The sequence below is a fragment of the Lissotriton helveticus genome, chromosome 8 (genome assembly GCF_964261635.1).
Source record: "Lissotriton helveticus chromosome 8, aLisHel1.1, whole genome shotgun sequence".
Lineage (NCBI taxonomy): Eukaryota > Metazoa > Chordata > Amphibia > Caudata > Salamandridae > Lissotriton > Lissotriton helveticus.
Genome location: NC_136069.1, coordinates 35,173,029 through 35,192,525, shown reverse-complemented (window position 1 = coordinate 35,192,525; position 19,497 = coordinate 35,173,029). Strand labels below are relative to the sequence as shown.

The 19,497-nt window shown below is 42.4% G+C and overlaps 1 protein-coding gene across 1 annotated transcript in view; it reads right to left on the bottom strand.

The window, feature by feature from the left end:
• Window positions 1–8,725: 8,725 nt before the first annotated feature.
• LOC144773687 (histo-blood group ABO system transferase-like) overlaps window positions 8,726–19,497 on the bottom strand; it is a 183,793-nt gene continuing 173,021 nt past the window's right edge. Inside the window, exon 6 of the mRNA XM_078658837.1 lies at window positions 8,726–9,392. Within this exon, the coding sequence (XP_078514963.1) occupies window positions 8,726–9,392 (667 nt within the window). The remainder of the gene's footprint in view (window positions 9,393–19,497) is intronic.

The following is a 19,497-nucleotide window of genomic DNA, read 5'->3' as shown; positions in this document are numbered from 1 at the left end:
CTAAAAAACGGTGTTGGATCTAGCCCAGATCTCTTGACTGGGTGAGAGTATTCTGCTTAATTCAGAGACTCTGTCCCTCACCACCCCTTGTTGTAAATATTTTTGTCCACCCTAAGCGTGGAAGGGTATACTCAGACATGAGTCCCTTGCTCATTGCACCATCAGGATTCAAGCAAGCCGGGCCGAAGACGGCTGTAATGCCAGAAACCGGTCCCCGGAAGCTTGTTTCCTTCCCAGTGTAAGAATTGGCTTTTGTAGTCTGGTCTGCCCTGTTCCCATGATGCACTGGGCCAGGGACAGACTAATTTGCATGCAGCCAGGTTCTGAAACTGGGATGGTGCAATGAGCTAAAAAACGGTGTTGGATCTAGCCCAGATCTCTTGACTGGGTGAGAGTATTCTGCTTAATTCAGAGACTCTGTCCCTCACCACCCCTTGTTGTAAATATTTTTGTCCACCCTAAGCGTGGAAGGGTATACTCAGACATGAGTCCCTTCCTCATTGCACCATCAGGATTCAAGCAAGCCGGGCCGAAGACGGCTGTAATGCCAGAAACCGGTCCCCGGAAGCTTGTTTCCTTCCCAGTGTAAGAATTGGCTTTTGTAGTCTGGTCTGCCCTGTTCCCATGATGCACTGGGCCAGGGACAGACTAATTTGCATACAGCCAGGTTCTGAAACTGGGATGGTGCAATGAGCTAAAAAACGGTGTTGGATCTAGCCCAGATCTCTTTACTGGGTGAGAGTATTCTGCTTAATTCAGAGACTCTGTCCCTCACCACCCCTTGTTGTAAATATATACTATCTAAATACAGCCATTGACGACTTGGGAGTTTGAACGCTCTGGTACTCTACGCTCTCACAGGGGGCCTTTAAAAAAGCAAAAAATGGGATAAATAAAAAGATCTCTGTGGTCACTGATAAAGCATCTTTGTCTAACAGATCACAAGCCTGGATAGTCGTAAATGATGAAAAAGGGCCAAGTGTATCAAGATTTGGAATAGTGATTACCTAATTGTGATTTTCAGCAAATCACAAGTAGGTAATCACTATTCCAAATGTTTGAAACTCCAAGAGTTTCATTTAGCAATTCGTAGGGGCTAGCAAATCGACCTACCTCATTGAAAATAATGAGATAAGTTGCAATTTGCGACCCCCTAGGAATCGCTAAAATTACGGCAATGGTGGCCTGCTAGGGTTATGTCCGTGATTGCTTGCAACTAAAGCAAGCATTTTTTTAATGCAATCCATTTTCCTTAAAGGAAAAAAGGTTGTGTTTCAAAACGCAAAATTAAAAGTTTTCTTTTCATTTTTTTCAGAGCAGGCAGTGGTCCATGGTACCACTGCCTGCTCTTAAAAAAGGTCTTCACAACCATTCCCATTCCATTTGCGAATAGGTTACCACCAACTTTGGTGGCAAATTGCGGACGTTTCACGGTTACAAAACATTCGTACATACCGGTACAATTTGGTATTTGGAAGGGATGCTCTAAACACGCCCCTTCCAAATACCAAATCTCAAACCCTTTTTGGGTTTGTTACAATTGAAAAGCATTTTTTGCGTTTGCAAATAGGACTCTAGATCAGTCGCAAGAAGATACAAACCAGCAATGCAAAAAATGTTTGATACATGAGGCCCAAAATCTTCAAGTCTCAGCCATACTTGGATGCTGGATGGTCCATGCGGTTAAAGGATTCATTCAACAGGTACTGTTGTTGTCGTCTCCCTAGTCACGCTCATGCCATTCCCTGGCTTCGGAACAAAGATCCTTGTATATACAGCCTGTGTCATGTGGAGAGTGTTTTTGTGCATGATGGTTCTGTACTGGGGTGAATGTGTGTCATTGTTCTGCATTCTGTCCATCAACTGTTGTTTTTGCATTTTTCACCCCGAGTGGGACAGGTATGTCTAGACGTGGGTCCTGTGCTCTCCATGCCACTGGAATCAAGCTATCCTGGCTGATGAGGGCTGAAAGCCAGAAACTGATCCGAGGATGCTTGATTCCGGTCCAGGGAGGACCTGGCTTGGCAGTTCAGGAAGGACTGTTCCCATGGGGCACAGGGTCAAGACTGATTTGCACATGGCTGGGTTCAAACTGGAATGGCATGGTGAGCAAAAAAAAGATGGATTTAGGCCGAGATCTCTGTGCTGGGGTGAATGTATGACATTTTTCTGCATTCTGTCCATCAGCTGTTGTTTGTGCATAAAAGAACTGGCAGACATTGAGTCTGACCTTGCCAGTGGCAACAACGACCACAGAAGTACAATCCCTGAGAATGGAAATTACCACATTTTGGAAGTAATACACACTGACATAAGGAAGGCTTTTTGAAGTAGAAAAAGGAATTGGGCAACCAACCTGATTGGAGATAATACCTATAAAGATTACATAAAAATACTAAAAGATCGCACCTACATTGACAATGTATCAATCTTAGGGCTACCGGAACATGTTGAAAAAGCAAATATGAAAGCTTATATAGACATTCTAGTTCCAAACTTGTTGAATCTCACATTTGATCCTCCCAGGAAGCTCTTAAGAGCCTATTGTGTACATTCTCACACCGCTTCCATTAGAACCTGTCATTTTAATATGCTGTCTCCATCATCATCAAGCTCTGCATATTATCATGAAAGAGAAGAAATATGGCCAGATCAATATGACAATAGTAAAGTCTTCCTCTCAGCAGACCTCATCCAAAACAAATTCCAAGAGGAAACGATTTCTCATCTTTCACCACAGACTGCAAAAGAAGGAAATTAAATATGGACTTCTAGAACCTGTAATATTATTGATAACAGTCCACAACCGCAAGATGGAATGCAAGGACAGAGGGGTATTACAGGCTTTTCATGTCATTGAAAGCTACCCCCAAGGACATAAATTCGGAGGAATCAGAAAGAGAGAGGAACACTGACCACAGAGAATGACTATGGGACATATGTATCAAGCCTTTTTCCCGTTCGCAAACCGGCCGATTCTCAGAATCGGCCCGTTTACGAACGGGAAAAGGCCTTTTGGAATGTATCATCCCAAAAGGGCATCGCAAATTAGAGAATCGCAAAATTTGCGATTCTCTATTTTGCAATTGCATTTAAGGAATCGCAAATTGTGATTCCTTAAATGTATAGAGGGAGATAAGACTAGGAAAGTAAGGGGTCTATTTTGGGATAATCAATAATATCTCCCTCTATACGTAATGTTATTTTGTACATTTTAGGAGGTTTGCTAACTCTGGTATCTGCAGTTTCCACCTGAATGTATTCATTCGTGTCCACTGTCTCCAGATGATTCATCAGGATCTTGCGAGCTATGGTCACTTCTGCTGTCTAGCATTGTCTGGGCCCACTCTCCGTTTTTCAGTTGTGTCCTCAGTATCCTCGGCATGTTTGATTATTTTAATACTGGCTACCTTCTTTTTTGGAAATTGTAATTTTTTACTTTGATGAGCAGGTTCCTTGTCTTTGGACTTGACATGCTCTTCCCTGTGTTCTGACCATCCCCTTCTTTCCGATTTCTGCGAGGAAGTCTGAAAAGATCGAGAGGGACTTGTATCAATATCTTGATATCTATCAGGTTTCTTCAGGTTATCCCTATTTCTAAGGTTGTATCTTTTCTCAGAGGGCTCCCTCTGGGGAGACTTGTATCCTTGGTCCGGAGATCTTTCTCTCCGCCGAGGAGACCTTCCTCTGGACTGGAATCTTTTTTCTTTGGGAGTGAATTGTTTATTTCCATCCCAGCTCTTTTTTGGAGCGTTTAGATTATTTTTTATAAATATCTTTTCAGGATTTTCAGTTAGTTGGGGTTTTACCGGTTTCCCACCCAAACTATCTCTTCCTAGTTCTTCATAGGATTTTTCTATGATTCTGGCAAGTTCAAATGGCTGTTCTGCTATATCTGTTTCTTTCAATTTCTGGCGGATCGCCACAGATGCTGCTTCTCCTCTTATGTTGGCTAATAATATAGCCGAGACCTGCTTGAAGTCTTTCAGTAAATTCATACCCAGAGTTAAAGCAGGTTCTGGACCGTATTCGTTTTGAATCTGTCTTAGCACATCTGGTATTATCGCCATAGACGGAACACCATGTGTTTTTGTGTAGATTGAAGCAAAGACTGTACCCCAAGTGTCACAGTCTTCCACATGTGGTGCGATTGCCATTGGAAGGCAGATAGTCAGAATTATGTGTTTCTCAGTAGGGGTAGTATCCGGAAATACTGCCTCTATTTGAGTGATTTTGTGTGCTAACCAGAATGGAATTTGTTCCCGTTTTGCGGGTACTTTACCCAGACATGATTGTATGTTCTGTGGTGTAATTTTGTTTGTGTTCCCCTGATGAGGGGTCAGCTGTGGAATGTTAATAGCTGGTTGGACTTTTGAAGTCCGCATTACATATTGGACTAATTGTCTATGTATTTTAATCAGTTGTTTTAGCTGTGCTAAAAGTTCCCGGTCTGACATTTTTTCTATGTCGGGATGTGGTGTGTAGCTGGCTAGAACCGGCCACGTTGCTCCTGGTCTACCTAGTGGACCGAGCCTGGTGATGTGATTATTATGTTTTAGGGCGCCTTTAAACCAGAGCAGGTGCTCTTGGTAATTTAATGGGATTTCCACCTCCTCAAAAGGAGTGTACTCTTCCGGAGGTTCCTCTATTTTGTAAAAGTGGAAGTCGTGTGTGACAGCGTTTGCTGCTGGAAAGTTTATCCATGAATAGAATACCTCTGTCTGCCGATATTCGTGTGCCTCAATTACGAATATGACTGTACCACCTCTTGGTGTCAGTCCATTTTCTATAAGTTTAAGAGTTATAGTTTTTCTTATGGTGACCGGAATGAGTATAGCATTCGGGTCATTCTGTTGGAGACTTGTGTCATCCGCTAGGAGTTGAGCTGCTATTCTAGCTGCCTCCCTTTCGTCGTCACTTTCTGACATTTTTACTGACAGAAAGGTTTTTGTTGCAGATCAGGTTTCAAGGAAACAAAGATTAGGTGCACAATATTTTGGAACACTGTATCCTTCAACATTGACTAAACCAAAAACTGTCTCTTCCTACTAAGTTCCGGCGGATTTTAACTTTTTACCCACTCCAGACGTCTTTTGGAGTATTTACGGGAAAAAGGGTCTGTGTGAAAAAGCACGACTGAGTTACACTAACGTCTTGCGTTAGATTTATCGCCTTACCAAACGTTGGGCGCCATGTAGTGTAGTTCCTTTATTCCCAATAGGCTCTGCGCATTGGAATAATATATTCAGCAGTGTAGACGTAGGACTCAGGTCGACTAGGTCTCTACTGACTAAATTAGACTTAAGGTTTGCCAGCTAGCTCAGAGGTCACTACAAACTTTCTCGAATAAACGAGGAGGAGTTTAACCTCCCTGGAGAGACAAGAAGGGATTAGCTTCTGACAACCATAAAACATGACAACTTTGCTCCCTCTAAAGTCGTGTGAAAACAATACATAGTTATTTCACTCAGTCACGTGTGCGTACTTAGTTTCACCAGAATGCAGAGAAAAGAAAGACGGGCGTTTTCAATAAAAGGTGAGCAGTCTTCTTTCTCATACAAGTGAAATGAATTGCCACAATTGCAATACTCATAGTAAAGTAAAGTGCGTACAGTAAAAGGAGGATTATAAAATAATACTGTAAAAGCATTGATATGGTTTCTTAGCAATATGATACTTTAAAATAGATAAAATATATACATACATATATACATTGACTAAAGTACTCAACTGGTGCTTCTAAATACGCCTACTCCGGTGTACCTGACTTAAGCCTAATACGTGGGAAGGAGTAAGTAAGTAGCAGTTTAAGTTAAGTTTGTTTTGCCAAGAATCTTACTCAAGAATTCTCTTTAAGGTTTTAGTCAGCTCCGTACCTGGGAAATAGAAAGCAGGAGGTCTTGTATCTCTCTCTCAGGACTCGATATCCCAGTAACCAGCGAAGGTATCTGGAAACACCGGAGCTGGATTTCTCGGCAGGAGAAAAGACAGTGTCTCTCTCAGTGCGTCAAAGGGGAGGGGCAGCGTCCGTGGGCTCTCGGGCAAGTAGATAGCTGCTCTGCTCCAAAACCACAACCGTGTGTTTGCTTAAGGCAACGTTGGTATATTTATACCTGAAAGGTGCCGGGTTTGACGTAAGGTTGGACATAAGACGTCAATAAAGATGTCACTAAGAACTGGCCGTTCTTACAGTGCTTCACCGGAGTTATAGGACAAAATCAAAACAAAAGCAATGGAGATTTTCCCGGATGCTGGAGGTTTGGTTTGTTTAGAGAACTCGTTGTGCTTTCTAGGGGTCCGGGGAAGTAGCCTTGCTTAATGTGACTGCATGGGCTACGACTGAATATGGATATGATTACTATGCCGTTATAGGGATATTATCGATTATAACCGAACAAGGGCATAAAATAGAAATATCGATATAGGTTCCTAGATAAAAACACAATAGGTGCAACCCATCTCTTGGGTGAGCATTTTGACATGATTGGGGAGCTCAGTCTTGGGACCGGGAATAGATTAAAAGGCTCGTAGGTGTCCTTCAGAGTACTTCATTTAGTTTGAATTAGGGCATCTTTGGCAAATTGCCACACTGGTCAGAAGGGTGGATAGCCGAAACGTCTATACATTTTTACCATGCACACTCTCATACTACATGCTCAGCGTTTACCAGATTTTGGATGTTCATGCTCATTTTTAACCAGGCACTCCCCAGTGTGCTAGTTTGGAAAAGGTTCCTATTTCATCCCATTTGGTCATTTCAAATGAGCAGCCCCTGTGTCAAACTTGCATTAGACTATGGGCCATATGTATCAAGCACTAATGCGTTTGCAAACGCCGAAATTCGCAGAATTTCAGCGTTTGCGAACGCATTAGTGCTAATGGTATGTATGAAAGAAATCTGCGTGCAAAATAAGGACGCACATTTTGCGATTCCTTAAATGCAATGTAAGAAGCATTAAAAAAATGCAAATTGGCCTTAAGGAATCGCAAATTACCACCAACTTCAAGTTGGTGGTAATTTGCGAATTCCTTGAAAAATGCACTTTTTTGCATTTTTCAAAGTGCAATGTGAAGCACATACATGCCCTTAGGGCATGTATGTGCATCACATGTGCACCCATGCTAATTTTAGGGGTGCAAGAGGGTGTCCTTTGGACACCCCTGAACCCTTGCAATTATTCTCAATTTGCGATTCTCCTCAATTTGTGATTCTCAAATTGTGAATCGCAAATTGAGAATAACTTCCCATTCATTCCTATGAGCCTCCTGGCCCATACAAATGAAACGGAAAGTATTCCTTAATTGCGATTCGCAATTTGCTAATCGAAATTAAGGAATACTAAGAAATCGCTAACAAATTGCGATTTTGTACATACATCTCCATTTGCGATTCTCAAATAGCGATTTCTAAATAAATCGCTATTTGAGAATCGCAATTCAGGTTGTTGATACATATGGCCCTATGTGCCTTACGGAGGACCTATTTATGGACCTGTAACTCCTAAACATTCCAAAAGTGTCCTAATGCTAACAAAATAAAGTGCTCTGAAGGACACCTACAGACAATTAATCTGTTCCTGATCGTTCGGTTGACCTCCTCAATCATATATATCCAAGTGGTCCCCCAAGAGAAGAGTTAAGGCTACTTTAGGGAAGTACACCGGGTGAGGACACGATGATGTAACGCGCCACATAAAATTATGTGCGTGAGAATCCATAAAGAAGCCAGGAGTGACTCCCTTAGATTCGGTAGAAGACTCAGGGCCATATTATCAAGAAAGGGCGATAATGGGCTTGATAATATGCCCTTGTGAATTCCCATAGAAGCCCAGGTTCACACCAGAACCTGGGCTTCAATGGGAATTCACAAGGGCATATCATCAAGCCCATTATCGCCGCTTTAGCGTCAGTTTCCTGCCGATAAAAGCGGCGATAATGTATCGCCCTTTCTTGATAATATGGCCCTCATTTTTTTAGAGTCTCTCTCAAATGTTACTGACTTATGAATGTTCGGGAAACGGAGGTAATCCGTGTAACTTTCCTCACTTTGCTACTTTTTGGTATCCACAAACCACTGTCATTTTACTACTAGTCATTTTACTAGTTCCTAAGCCACAGGCAGGTCTGTTGGCACTCCAGGAACCTCCTGAGTATGTGAGCCTTGATCTTGATGTGAAGTAACAAACAGGCATAACAGGCATCTCCAGGCCAAAGACTGAGAGGACAGATCCTGTGGATGCAAAGGAAATGCTTCAGATGGCGACGCAGCTCATGCTGTGCACACTCCCCAATACAGATGGTTGCATGCATTTTCTATGTTAGTATCACAAGTGGTAGTCATTATCTGTAGAGGTAGGTGGTGCATTCACACAGCTTCCTGTAATGTCTTAGAGAACCCAGCTGTTCCCTGCCTGACCGTATTTCTGTATTGCTATTTACCAGCTGGGCTGTAGCAATTTGCCTCTGTTTTACAGCTCCTTCATCAAGTTACTTATAATAATGTGTTCATGAGTTCATGAGTCCTCCTCTCTCTCTCTCCCCATTTAACAAATGCGCCCTATTGAATATCGGATTGGCCTACTCTAAAGAAAGTATAAGTTGAGAACTCACCAAGTCACATTTGTAGTTGTTTTTGGTTTTGTTCAGGCAATAATGTTTTTTGCACAGGTAACTTTGCTTATCTGACTTCACGAAAGTAATTTCATTTTGGGCAAAACAAAGTGTTTTATACGTTTTTCTCTCCGTGAATAATTCTTACTGTTTTTATTTCTGGTTGCATATAGAGGTCCCGTCGCCATACATATTCTGGAGAGAGGATTTTTGTGGGCTTATGGTGTAACAAATATTTATTAAAATGACTTTCGTCGTGAAACACTGCAATGATACCTTTTAGGTCGTCGGTTTTAATGGCTTGGTCACATGTTTTTGTCAGACGATAAATTTCCTGAGGCGTGCCGGCAAAGAAATTAGCCTGGTAGTAGAAGTCGCCTTCGGTTTTTGGAATATATGCTTGGGAAGATTCCCTCCTCTCGAACGTGAGTCCACCTCGTGGGTATTTGTAAAAATCAGGGTGCAGCGTGGCCACGAGGTCCCCCAGGATTTCCACTCCCACCTCATCATGAAACACCAGGTCCACATCGGCACAAACTAAATATTGCACGTCTATGACCTTCGACTTGATGTGGAGTTGCAGAATTTCCATCCTCCTCATGAAAACTCGAATCTTCGAGTCAATGGTTGACATTTTGTAAACTTTACACTTTCGATCAGTTTGTGTTGTGGTGCACTCCACTTTCTCTGGAAGGTCTGTGTAAACGTAGTAAATGACCTTGTGTCCAACCATAAAAAACTTATCTGCAGATTCCAAGAATCGTTTTAGCAGCTTCCAGTAGCTGAAAAGAAAAGAGTTACAAATGTGTTAGACATGGAAACAGAGTGACAATCTTCTACTTTCTGTATGTCCGTCAGGCTTAACTCCAATACCACTAACAGTGACATAGGCAGATGCATTAACAAGTCACTGCTCTACTAGTTATGGGATTGGGTGGTGTAAGGAAGTGCCCATATGTATGGAGTGGGCTATAGATGCTACTATAGCCTTAGAACCCATCGTAGAGGGCTATACTGGCCAATAAAGTCCCTTTAAATCGTTAAAGGCCCGAGAGGAAGGCGCGGGCCTTTAACAAGGGAGCGGGACTTTAATGCAGGAACTATGGAGGGATATCAGGCTATTAGAACATTCCACAACTAGAGGGCAGAATGTTCTAGGAAATAAAACAAAGGCCTCATGGGGCTCGAGAGGAATGAAATTCCCTCGGGCACTATGAGGCCTTTTGTTTACGGATGCATGACGTTACAACACATACTTTTACAACGCATACCTTTACAACGCATTTTTTTACAACGCAATATCCATTACAACGGATAACATTACATTGCATGTATGGTAAGTATTGGATAGTGTAGGGGTAAAAATTACTATTCTAACTCCAGGGGGTGCAACAGTAGGGTAAGTGTTGGATAGGGTAGGGGTTAGAATTACTATTCTAACTCCAGGGGGGTGCAACAGTAGGGTAAGTGTTGGATATTGTAAGGGTACTATGCATTGTAATGTTATGCGTTGTAATGGTATGCGTTGTAATGAGATGTGTTGTAGTGGAATGCGTTGTAGTGTCATGCGTTGTAATGGTTGCGTTGTAATGGCATGCGATGTAATGGATGTTGCGTTGTAAAAGTTTTGTTGTAATGGTAGTGCGTTGTAAAAGTTGCATTGTAAAGGTTGTTTGCCTTTGTTTACAGCAGCTGTGAACATCAACATTTGAATGTTGGAGCTCTGGGCTTCTACTGGCCATACGGCACCGGGAGCACTTTACTGTCTTCAATGGGATCCCAACATTCCAATGTCCTAAATTAGCATCCAGCTCATACACAGTAAAAGTTGCAAAATGACACAATAGAATGTGGGATGCGCTAGTATTTAAGGAAATGAGCAGGATGCCTGCTCGCTTATTGGGCTTGTACAAGTTGTTTATTGATCAATTGCAACTAAGTGATCTAAAAACTCCACGAGTGACTAACCTCTCAACGGCATAGTGCTGGAGTGGGAAATTCACCTTATCTGGACCCTGTTTTTGCTGGATTTCGAACTCTGTGCACTCTTACCCCTCTTAAATAGAAGTAAAGTGCTTCCGCTTGTGCTCCCCTTTAAACATGGTTACATTGGCTCAACTCTAATTGAAATTTTGAAATTGCCTACAAATCCCTTGTATATGGAATAGGAAATGTACCCAGGGGCTGGAAGTTAAAAGCCACATGACTATTGCACCCCTATTGTGCCATTGAGAGAGAGGGCCTGGAAAACATGGCTTCTGGTCTTCAATATGTAGCCATTGATCAAGGGCTGCTGTCTGAACTTGCCCAAGTTACTGGGACTCACAAATCAGTACAGCCTGAGTTGGAACTCTGACTAGGCCAGAGTCCATCTCAGAACCCAGGGTTAACCCTACTACACCCTTTTCCTAGTACCACCACTTGGAGCTAAACTAGGAGGAACAATTGCCACCATGGTTTCTTCTGGCCTTTCTTCTTGGATAACTGGGATTCCCCCCAGATGCAGATTTTTGGGGACCACGAGAAGACTTCTGGTCTTTACCCTTTTCCCCACCCTTATTAGAATCTTGCTCCTTCTGGTCACCACCTTGGTTCCGAACCTTCTGCTTCACCCTGGTTCTGACCCATTTGTCTGCCTTCTTTCCCAATTGTTGGGGAGAGGTCAGATCAGAGTCTACCAGGTGCTGATGCAACAGCTGATTTTGATAATTATTAAGGATCTGCTCCCTCATAATTAGGTTGTACAATCCTGTATAATCACACACCTTACTGCCAAATAACCAGCCCTACAGAGCCTTAGTAGCACAATCCACAAAGTAAACCCAGTCCTGAGTCTGAGCCTTTTTTGTATCTATGAACTTTATCCTGTATTGTTCAGTGGTTAGACCAAGCCCTTCTCTCTTCAGGACTGTATAATCATGAGCATCCTCTTCTCTAACAGTGAGGAGCTTGTCTCTACCTTTGTCTGCAAAGGAGAGCCACAAGATATCTGTACACTGCTCCTGGGGGACCTGTTATGTAGCGTTTTAGGACACATATTGAAGTTTCCCGATTCATGCCCTTACATAGGTACAATTCACATTGCCCTAATACAGGCATAGAAATCATACAGGCATGGCTACTTCCACCAGTTCCGAAAAGCCACAACGATTTATTGAAAAATCGGCTTAAGTTGCTAGGGAACCTCCCCTTGCTTGATAATTGATTTGTCCAATAACTTATGGAGTTTTCAAAGAAATACCATTCCCTTGGGATTCTTTGATGACGTTATTATGTCCGACTTTACGTCAAACTAGGTACCTTCAGGTATAAATATGCCTTCACTTGCTCTAGCAAGACACGGTGGTTTGGAGCAGTTCGGCTATCTACTTGCCCGACGCAGCTCGCTACAGCAAGTGCCGAAGGAAGCCGACCCTCCAGCTGACGCACTGATCAGAGACTGTCTTTCTCTCGGGAGAATCCAGCTCCAGTGTTTCCAAGCTCCCCTTGTGGGGTGTTAGGAAATCGAGTCCGAGACAGAGAGATACCAGACCTCCTTCATTCTAAATCTAAGGTATGGAGCTGATTAGACCCTAAGAGAAATCTTGGATAGATTCTTGGCAAAGAAAACTAAACCTATGCTACACCACACTTACTTCTTCCCTTGTACTAGACTTAGGTTAGGTACATTGGGGTAGGCGTATTTTAGAAGCACCAGTTGAGTATTTTAGTCTATCTATTTATGTATGTTATTTTATATGGCTTAGAAACCATACAATGCTCTTACAGTATAATTTCATATTACTGTTTACGCTGTACGCATTATACTTTTTAGCCTGCATAACGATTGTAGCAGTTCACTTCTCTTGTATGAGAAAGAAGACTGTTCGATAAACCTTTTATTGAAAACGCCTGTCTCTCTATTTCTCTACAACTCTGTAGAAACGAAGCATGCACGATTGACTGAGTGAAATGCTTATGAGTCCTAAACATTGAGAAGTCATTAGGGAAATTTGAAAGGGCCCAAAATGATGCATCCTCCACCTTGCTTAAAACACTGAATGTACGACAATCAACCTCTATCTTTATACCAGCTAGTAGCTCCCTCGCTTCAACCAGCAACAAAAACGCCAGGGTAAAGAAAGTCACAGCTAACACTGTTAACAAACAAAATTTGCCAACCTGTCAGGAAAAGAACCCTCCTACTAAACCGGCGACAATCCTAGATGGAGGAGTTAATCTTCCCCTCACAGTGGCTGCCACTCCGAGTAATCCTCAATCCTTACCTGACATGGAAATTAAGGAATGTGAATGGGCCGCCGAGAGCTCTCCGGTCAAACTTGTACCAACCCATGTAGAACCAATGAGACAAATTAAAACTTTTAACCAGAGTATACCTACGAACCAAACAGGTGATAATCTGTCAAAACCGGCGGTAGCTAAAAGACCACCCCACATAAATCTTCCACCTGAATCCAGCCCGTACACCATCGTTATGATTGGAGTACCTAAACTAGCGGGCGAGAGGGTAGAATCTCAAGTGGATTTAAAAAACAAGGTGAGACACTGGCTTACAACCCATAGACCGATTCCCAAACATATACATGGTCATATTTCACATGTGAGAAGGGTAGACTGGGTGGGAAACAGATTTAAATCGACTGAGGGTGATTGTATTGTGGTAACCCTCGGTGACAGTCGTGCAGCTAGTTTTATTAGCAGCTGGAAAAGCGGTGTGATGAACAGTCTGATCCGCACCATGGCCTTGAGTTATTTTTACCCCTCAAACAATCCTAGCCAATATATGACACAATCACAGTCAATCCACGGCCAGGGTGGGTTGCTTGAGCCAACAGTTGATTATCAACCTAGGGAAAACACATGGCCTTATGGCCCAACCACCCCAATGAACTTCACTAACTATAGACAGGAACCCCCACGGTCGAGTAGGCTAAATAGCTATCACATAAGACAACAAGAGAGAAGGGAGCCTTTATCTCGCCCTCAACAGCAGCACTACTCATACCCACATCTTCCAAACACACAATACGGGGTTCCCATCTCAAACAGATATGACGCTTTTTATGCTCCAGATTATCTGGATGAGATTGACTGACAATTCGTACCTTCGCCCCCCCCATTCTACCCCTCCTGAGTCATCAATTAGGGAAGCATTCTCCTATAGAACACCGAGCACCGCCTCGGAGGGTACACATATCTCCATCCAAGAGGCTAGTGATACATCCAGGGCAGTTCCCTTAGTACAACATTCTGAGAGCATGCTGATTCTGAATGGGCGCACTCGCTCACATCCTTCTAGTCAAGTTCAATGCACAGTCCCTAGTGACGCTAATCTTTTATTTACCAGCAATGAAACGCAAGTATACACAACGACTGATCGAGGGGTTCAAGCGATATCTTCACCTATAAGCAAGGTCCAGATAGCAGGGTTAGGCCTCACAGCACAACGCATTATAAAACTTCTATCCTGGAACGTAGCTGGTCTGGCTGCTAAGGTTAATGACCCAATATGGATGGCTTATATAAAAAAACGATACCGTTCTGTGTTTCCAAGAAACATGGCTGGAAGATGCAAACACACACATTGAGGGCTTTCAAAGTTTTTTCCAACCAGCAGCCCCGTCGAACAGCGGAAGATCAAAGGGGGGCCTGGCAATTTATATTAGCCTCGCACTTAGTTGCCAGGTTTCAAATAGAGCATCTGACAACAGACATATCCAAGCCCTGGTGCTTAGGAGTGGTAAAAGGGCACTCACCCTTATCAACTTTTATAACGCTGTACTTCCAAATAGGGAGTGTAACATCCTCCATCTACACAAATTCTTAAAAGCAAAAGCGACAAGTCTGCCTCGAAGCACCCTCATTGCTGGAGATCTTAATGCGCATCCATGTGGCAATCCTGAAATGACACCTATTGGCCTCTTAGGATGTAATAATAGGTCTGGCTTCCATTTTGACCACTCGTCGCGTGGCACTTACGTCAATAACTTAATTGATGACAGGAACTTAACCGTTGCAATGTCCATGTCGGAGGACTTTCACATCTTTGATGTCCCTACGTATAAAGGCTATGGAAATGGTTCTTATATAGACCATATTCTTCTTTCGAGAGACCTTGTCGATCTAGTCACTGATTTTGAAATCCAAACAAGTATTTTCAGTGACCACAATCCTCTTTCCATCCAAATTGGAGGAGGCTTCTTTGAACACAGGAAGCCACGGCCCGATTGTGGCATTTTAAAACCAATAAACGGAAATCGACGTCTGAAATGGTCAAAGGTCAACAGTGACTCTCTGTACAGCTCAATCAATACTAGCTGTGGTCAAGAATTAGGCCTTTGTGTCTCTCCCACCACCCTGCCAGAAGCGACCTTAATTGCCTTCTCCATCGTGGTTGACAGAATCGGACAATTGCTAACCATACCAACGAAGGGCCACTATGAACACCAACCAAGATGGTTTGACCAAGCATGCTCAAAGGCCGGACGAAATCTAAAAAAAACACTTAAGGCTACCCCAAGAGATCCTGTTCTTATAAAGACTCTGAGATCTAAATACAAGACAGTACTGGCAGCTCGGAAAAAAGAAGTGAAAGCAGGCATTTGGGAATCTCTATGCGACCCTGCAATCCTGGGTAACAGTTCTAAGTTTTGGAGCATCATAAACAAGCCTATGTTTGATGACCCCAGCAACCCTACGCTTGGGACCAACATACCCGAGGAAGAATGGATATCACATTATAGTACAATCTTTAAAAGTGACGAGCCACAAGCGGACTTTGTTTTTAAAACTTCTGATGAAGAACTGTTGTGTTTTACAGTGGGGGAGGTGGCAAAGGGGATTCAGGATTTAACTAGCAACAAAGCACCTGGCCCTGATGGCATTCCTCCCGATTTATTTAAATCAAATATCCTTTTATGGGCCCCAGTTATTACCGCAGTTATAAATGCTGGAATTTTAATTGGTTGCCCAAAATCCTGGGGGTCCTCGACTATAGTGCCGGTATTCAAGATGGGCGATCATGGCAGTGCAACATGCTACAGACCCATATCGCTGATTAATTCAGTTGCTAAGGTGGTGGGGGGTATCATTTTAAACAGACTGATAGCATGGGCCAACGAAAACAACATATTGTCGCCAATACAATACGGGTTCAGGCCAGGTCATTCCACGATAACTCAATGCCTGAACCTGTATTTAATAAATAGCAAATATACCATAGCAAGAAAAGGGACCATCCATATGGCCTTTATGGATTTATCGTCCGCCTTCGACTGCGTAGACAGAGGCAGGCTCTGGGAGGTCCTGCAGAAAATGGGAGTGGAGCAAAACCTGGTTAATTTTTTAGCCGCTCTCCACTCGTACACAAGAGCAAACGTCCGTTATACCCAAGATATGAAGGTAACCAGGGATTTTAGGATAAATCGGGGTGTTAGGCAGGGGTGCATCCTAGCCCCCTTTCTTTTTAATCTTTATATTAATGAATTGGAGGAGCACCTACTAAAAACTGGTACAGACTACCCATATATAGGAAAGAAGGGCGTGCCCGTCCTGCTATACGCGGACGACGCCGTCCTAATTTCCAGAACGGCGATCGGTCTTCAAACCTTGTTAGACTGCTTTTTCATATTTATGAACTCCCGAGGCCTGAGCATCAACAATTCAAAATCCTTTACAATGATGACAGGTTTAACTCCCAAAAAAATATACCCCCATTTTGTAAATGGCGAAAAAATACCGACAACCAAGACTTTTTCGTATCTTGGTGTCCTTTTCGACCATAAATTAACTTGGGCACCAGCAATTCAAAAGAAAAAGGGTGAGGTAGTGTGCGCAAATGCAGCAATAGTGGACTTTGCTAAGAAAATGGGTAACAGCCCGGTGGCTGCTGTTTTGAAGCTATACCAAGCCAAAAGCACGGCCATCGCATGCTACGGGAGTGAAATATGGGGGTCAGAATCCTTAGATGTCCTTGAGGTTACTGAGAACAATTTTCTAAAGCAGGTCTTAAGGCTACCTAGGGGAACGGCAAACTTCTCCGTCCACGAGGAACTTGGTATCCCTTATCTAAGTGACAAGTTAGCTGTGAATCCCTTGCTATGCTGGCTAAATAGCTGGCTAAACATAGATATACCCCTCACCAGAAACATCTTGCAAGAGGCATTAGAGTGGGAAGGGAGGCTTAAGATCCCGTGGTTAAAATACGTTAGAAGATGTCTCCTTGAACTAGGTCGGCCGGATCTTTTTCTAGCCCCTGAGACAATAACTAAAACTGATGTAACATTCGTGAAGAACACCTTTATGTTATCCAGGCGTTTGGCGAGGGAGGAGAGTGAGTACAAGAAAAATAGTGTGAGACAGCATGTTCTAACAAAAACATGTTCACATATGGAACCCTACCTAGCTTGGCCTTTGTCTGGATATGATCGCTTTTTGCTAACAAGGTTTCGATTCAATATGATCCATCTTTTGCTAGCTGTACCAAGTGGGGCACATAGAGGACAAGTGTTGCCAGCTTGCGGCTGCGACAATAAGTCTCCGCAAGATCTGGCACACTTTTTATTTTTCTGTCAGTATTATACAGTCCCCCGTAACTTGTTTTTAAAACCTCTACTTAAACAGTTGAATTTTTTACAATTCAGACCTGCACTTTATTACCTCCAAATGTTAAACAGTGAATGTACTATGTTTATTTGTAGCTTTTTAAAACTAGCACTTAAACACAGAAAAAGCATGGAAGGTTAATTAATTTTGCTGATGAGTGTATTTATATTTCTACTGTATTTTTATCTCTTTTAAACTACAATCCTGCATTTACGCTTGTGTTTATGTCCAATGTGATATCACTCTTCTTATAATTTTTACTGTGTGCATAAATGTTTATGAAATGTACTTTTATGATTGTTATACGTAAACAATCGAATAAAGATATATTTACTTACTTACTTTGCTTATCTATTGTTTCCACGACTCTGGAGACTTTGTCAGAAACTAATCCCTTCTTGTGAATTCGAGAAAGTTTCTAGTGACCTCTGAGCTAGCTGGCACTCACTATTAAGTTTAGTATATTCGATAGAGACCTAGTCGACCTCAGTCCTGCGTCACATCTATAGTATATACTATTCCAATGCGCAGAGCCTATTGGGAATATAGGAACTACACTACATGGCGCCCAACGTTTGGTAAGGCATTAATTTAATGCTAGATACTAAAGTAACTCAGTCGTGCTTTCACAGAGAACCCTTTTTCCCCGTAAATACTCCAATAGACGTCTGAAGTGGTTAAAAGGATAAAATATCTGCCATAGCTGAGTAGGACGAAAAAACTCCTATGTATTAGCTTTTGGTTTGTTCAACGTTGAAGGATACAGTGTTCCAAAATATTGTGCACCTTATCTTTGTTTCCTTGAAACTTGCTTTGCAAAACTTTCAGTCAACAAATGTCAAATAGTGACACTGAAAACAGTGAAATTTTGGCCACAGGTCTTGACACTACAGGCTTTAATGAAGTCTAGGCGGATGCTATAATCATACCGGAAAATCTACGGAAAACCATCACTATAAAACTTATAGCGAATGGCGTATCATCAAGATGTGGTAGGGTAATTTTTGTCATAGAGGCACACAAATATTGGCAGAGAGAGGTATTCTATTCATGGATTGTTTTCCCTGAAGTTAATCCAAACACAAGTATGTTCCACTACTACAAAATAGAGGACCCTCCAATGGAATACATTCCTTTCGAGGATATTGAAATTCCATACCAGCATGCGCTCTGGTTTAAAGGCGCCCTACAACATCAAAATCACATTACCAGGCTCAGGCCGCTCGGTAGACCAGGAGCAACATGGCCGGAAATAGCCAGCTACACACCACATCCTGACATTGAAAGAATATCAGATGCAGAACTATTAGTTCAATTGAAACAACTAATGAAAATCCATAGACATTTGGTTCAATATGTCATACGGACTCTAACTGTTCAACCTCCTATAAGGATTCCACAACACAACACCCAACACCAGGGGAATACAAATAGAATTACACCACAGACTATACAATCAATCATTGGTAAATTGCCCGCAAAAAGGGAACAAATTCCATTCTGGATAGCTCAAAAAATTACTCAAATCGAGGCAGTATTCCCTGATAGTACACCTCATGAGAAACACAGGATTCTAACAATCTGTTTACCATTGGGGATTGCACCACACCTAGAGGACTGTGACACTTTGGGTACAGTCTTTGCTGCAATCTACACAAAAACACATGGTGTTCCGTCCATGGTGGTGATACCAGACGTCCTGAAACAGATTCAAAATGAGTACGGGCCGGAGCCTGCTTTAAATCTAGGTATGAAATTACTGGAGGATTTCAAACAGGTCTCAGCTATAATATTAGCTAATATTAAAGGTGAAGCAGCATCCGTGGCAATCCGCCAAAAACTAAAAGAACTTGATGTAACTGAGCAACCATATGAACTGACCAGAATAATTGAAAAATCCTATGAAGAACTAGGTAGAGACAGTTTGGGTGGTAAACCAGTGAAACCCCAACTGACTGAAAGTTCTGAAAAGGTCTTTATTAAAAACACTCTCACTACTCCTTAAAAGAAGTGGGAAAACACTAAACAGACACTTCCTAAAGAGAAGCGTTCTCAATCCAGAGGTAGGTCTCCTCTAAAGGAACCCTCTGAAAAGAGGTATAACCTCAGGAACAGGGATAATTTGAGAAAACCTGATAGATATCAAGATACTGATACACATTCCTCTCGTACCTTTCAGACTTCCTCACAGTAATCGGAAAGAAGAGGACAGTCAGAACAAAAGGAAGAATGTGTGAAGTCCAAAAACGATCAACACGTTCAGAAAACTAGAAAACTCAATTC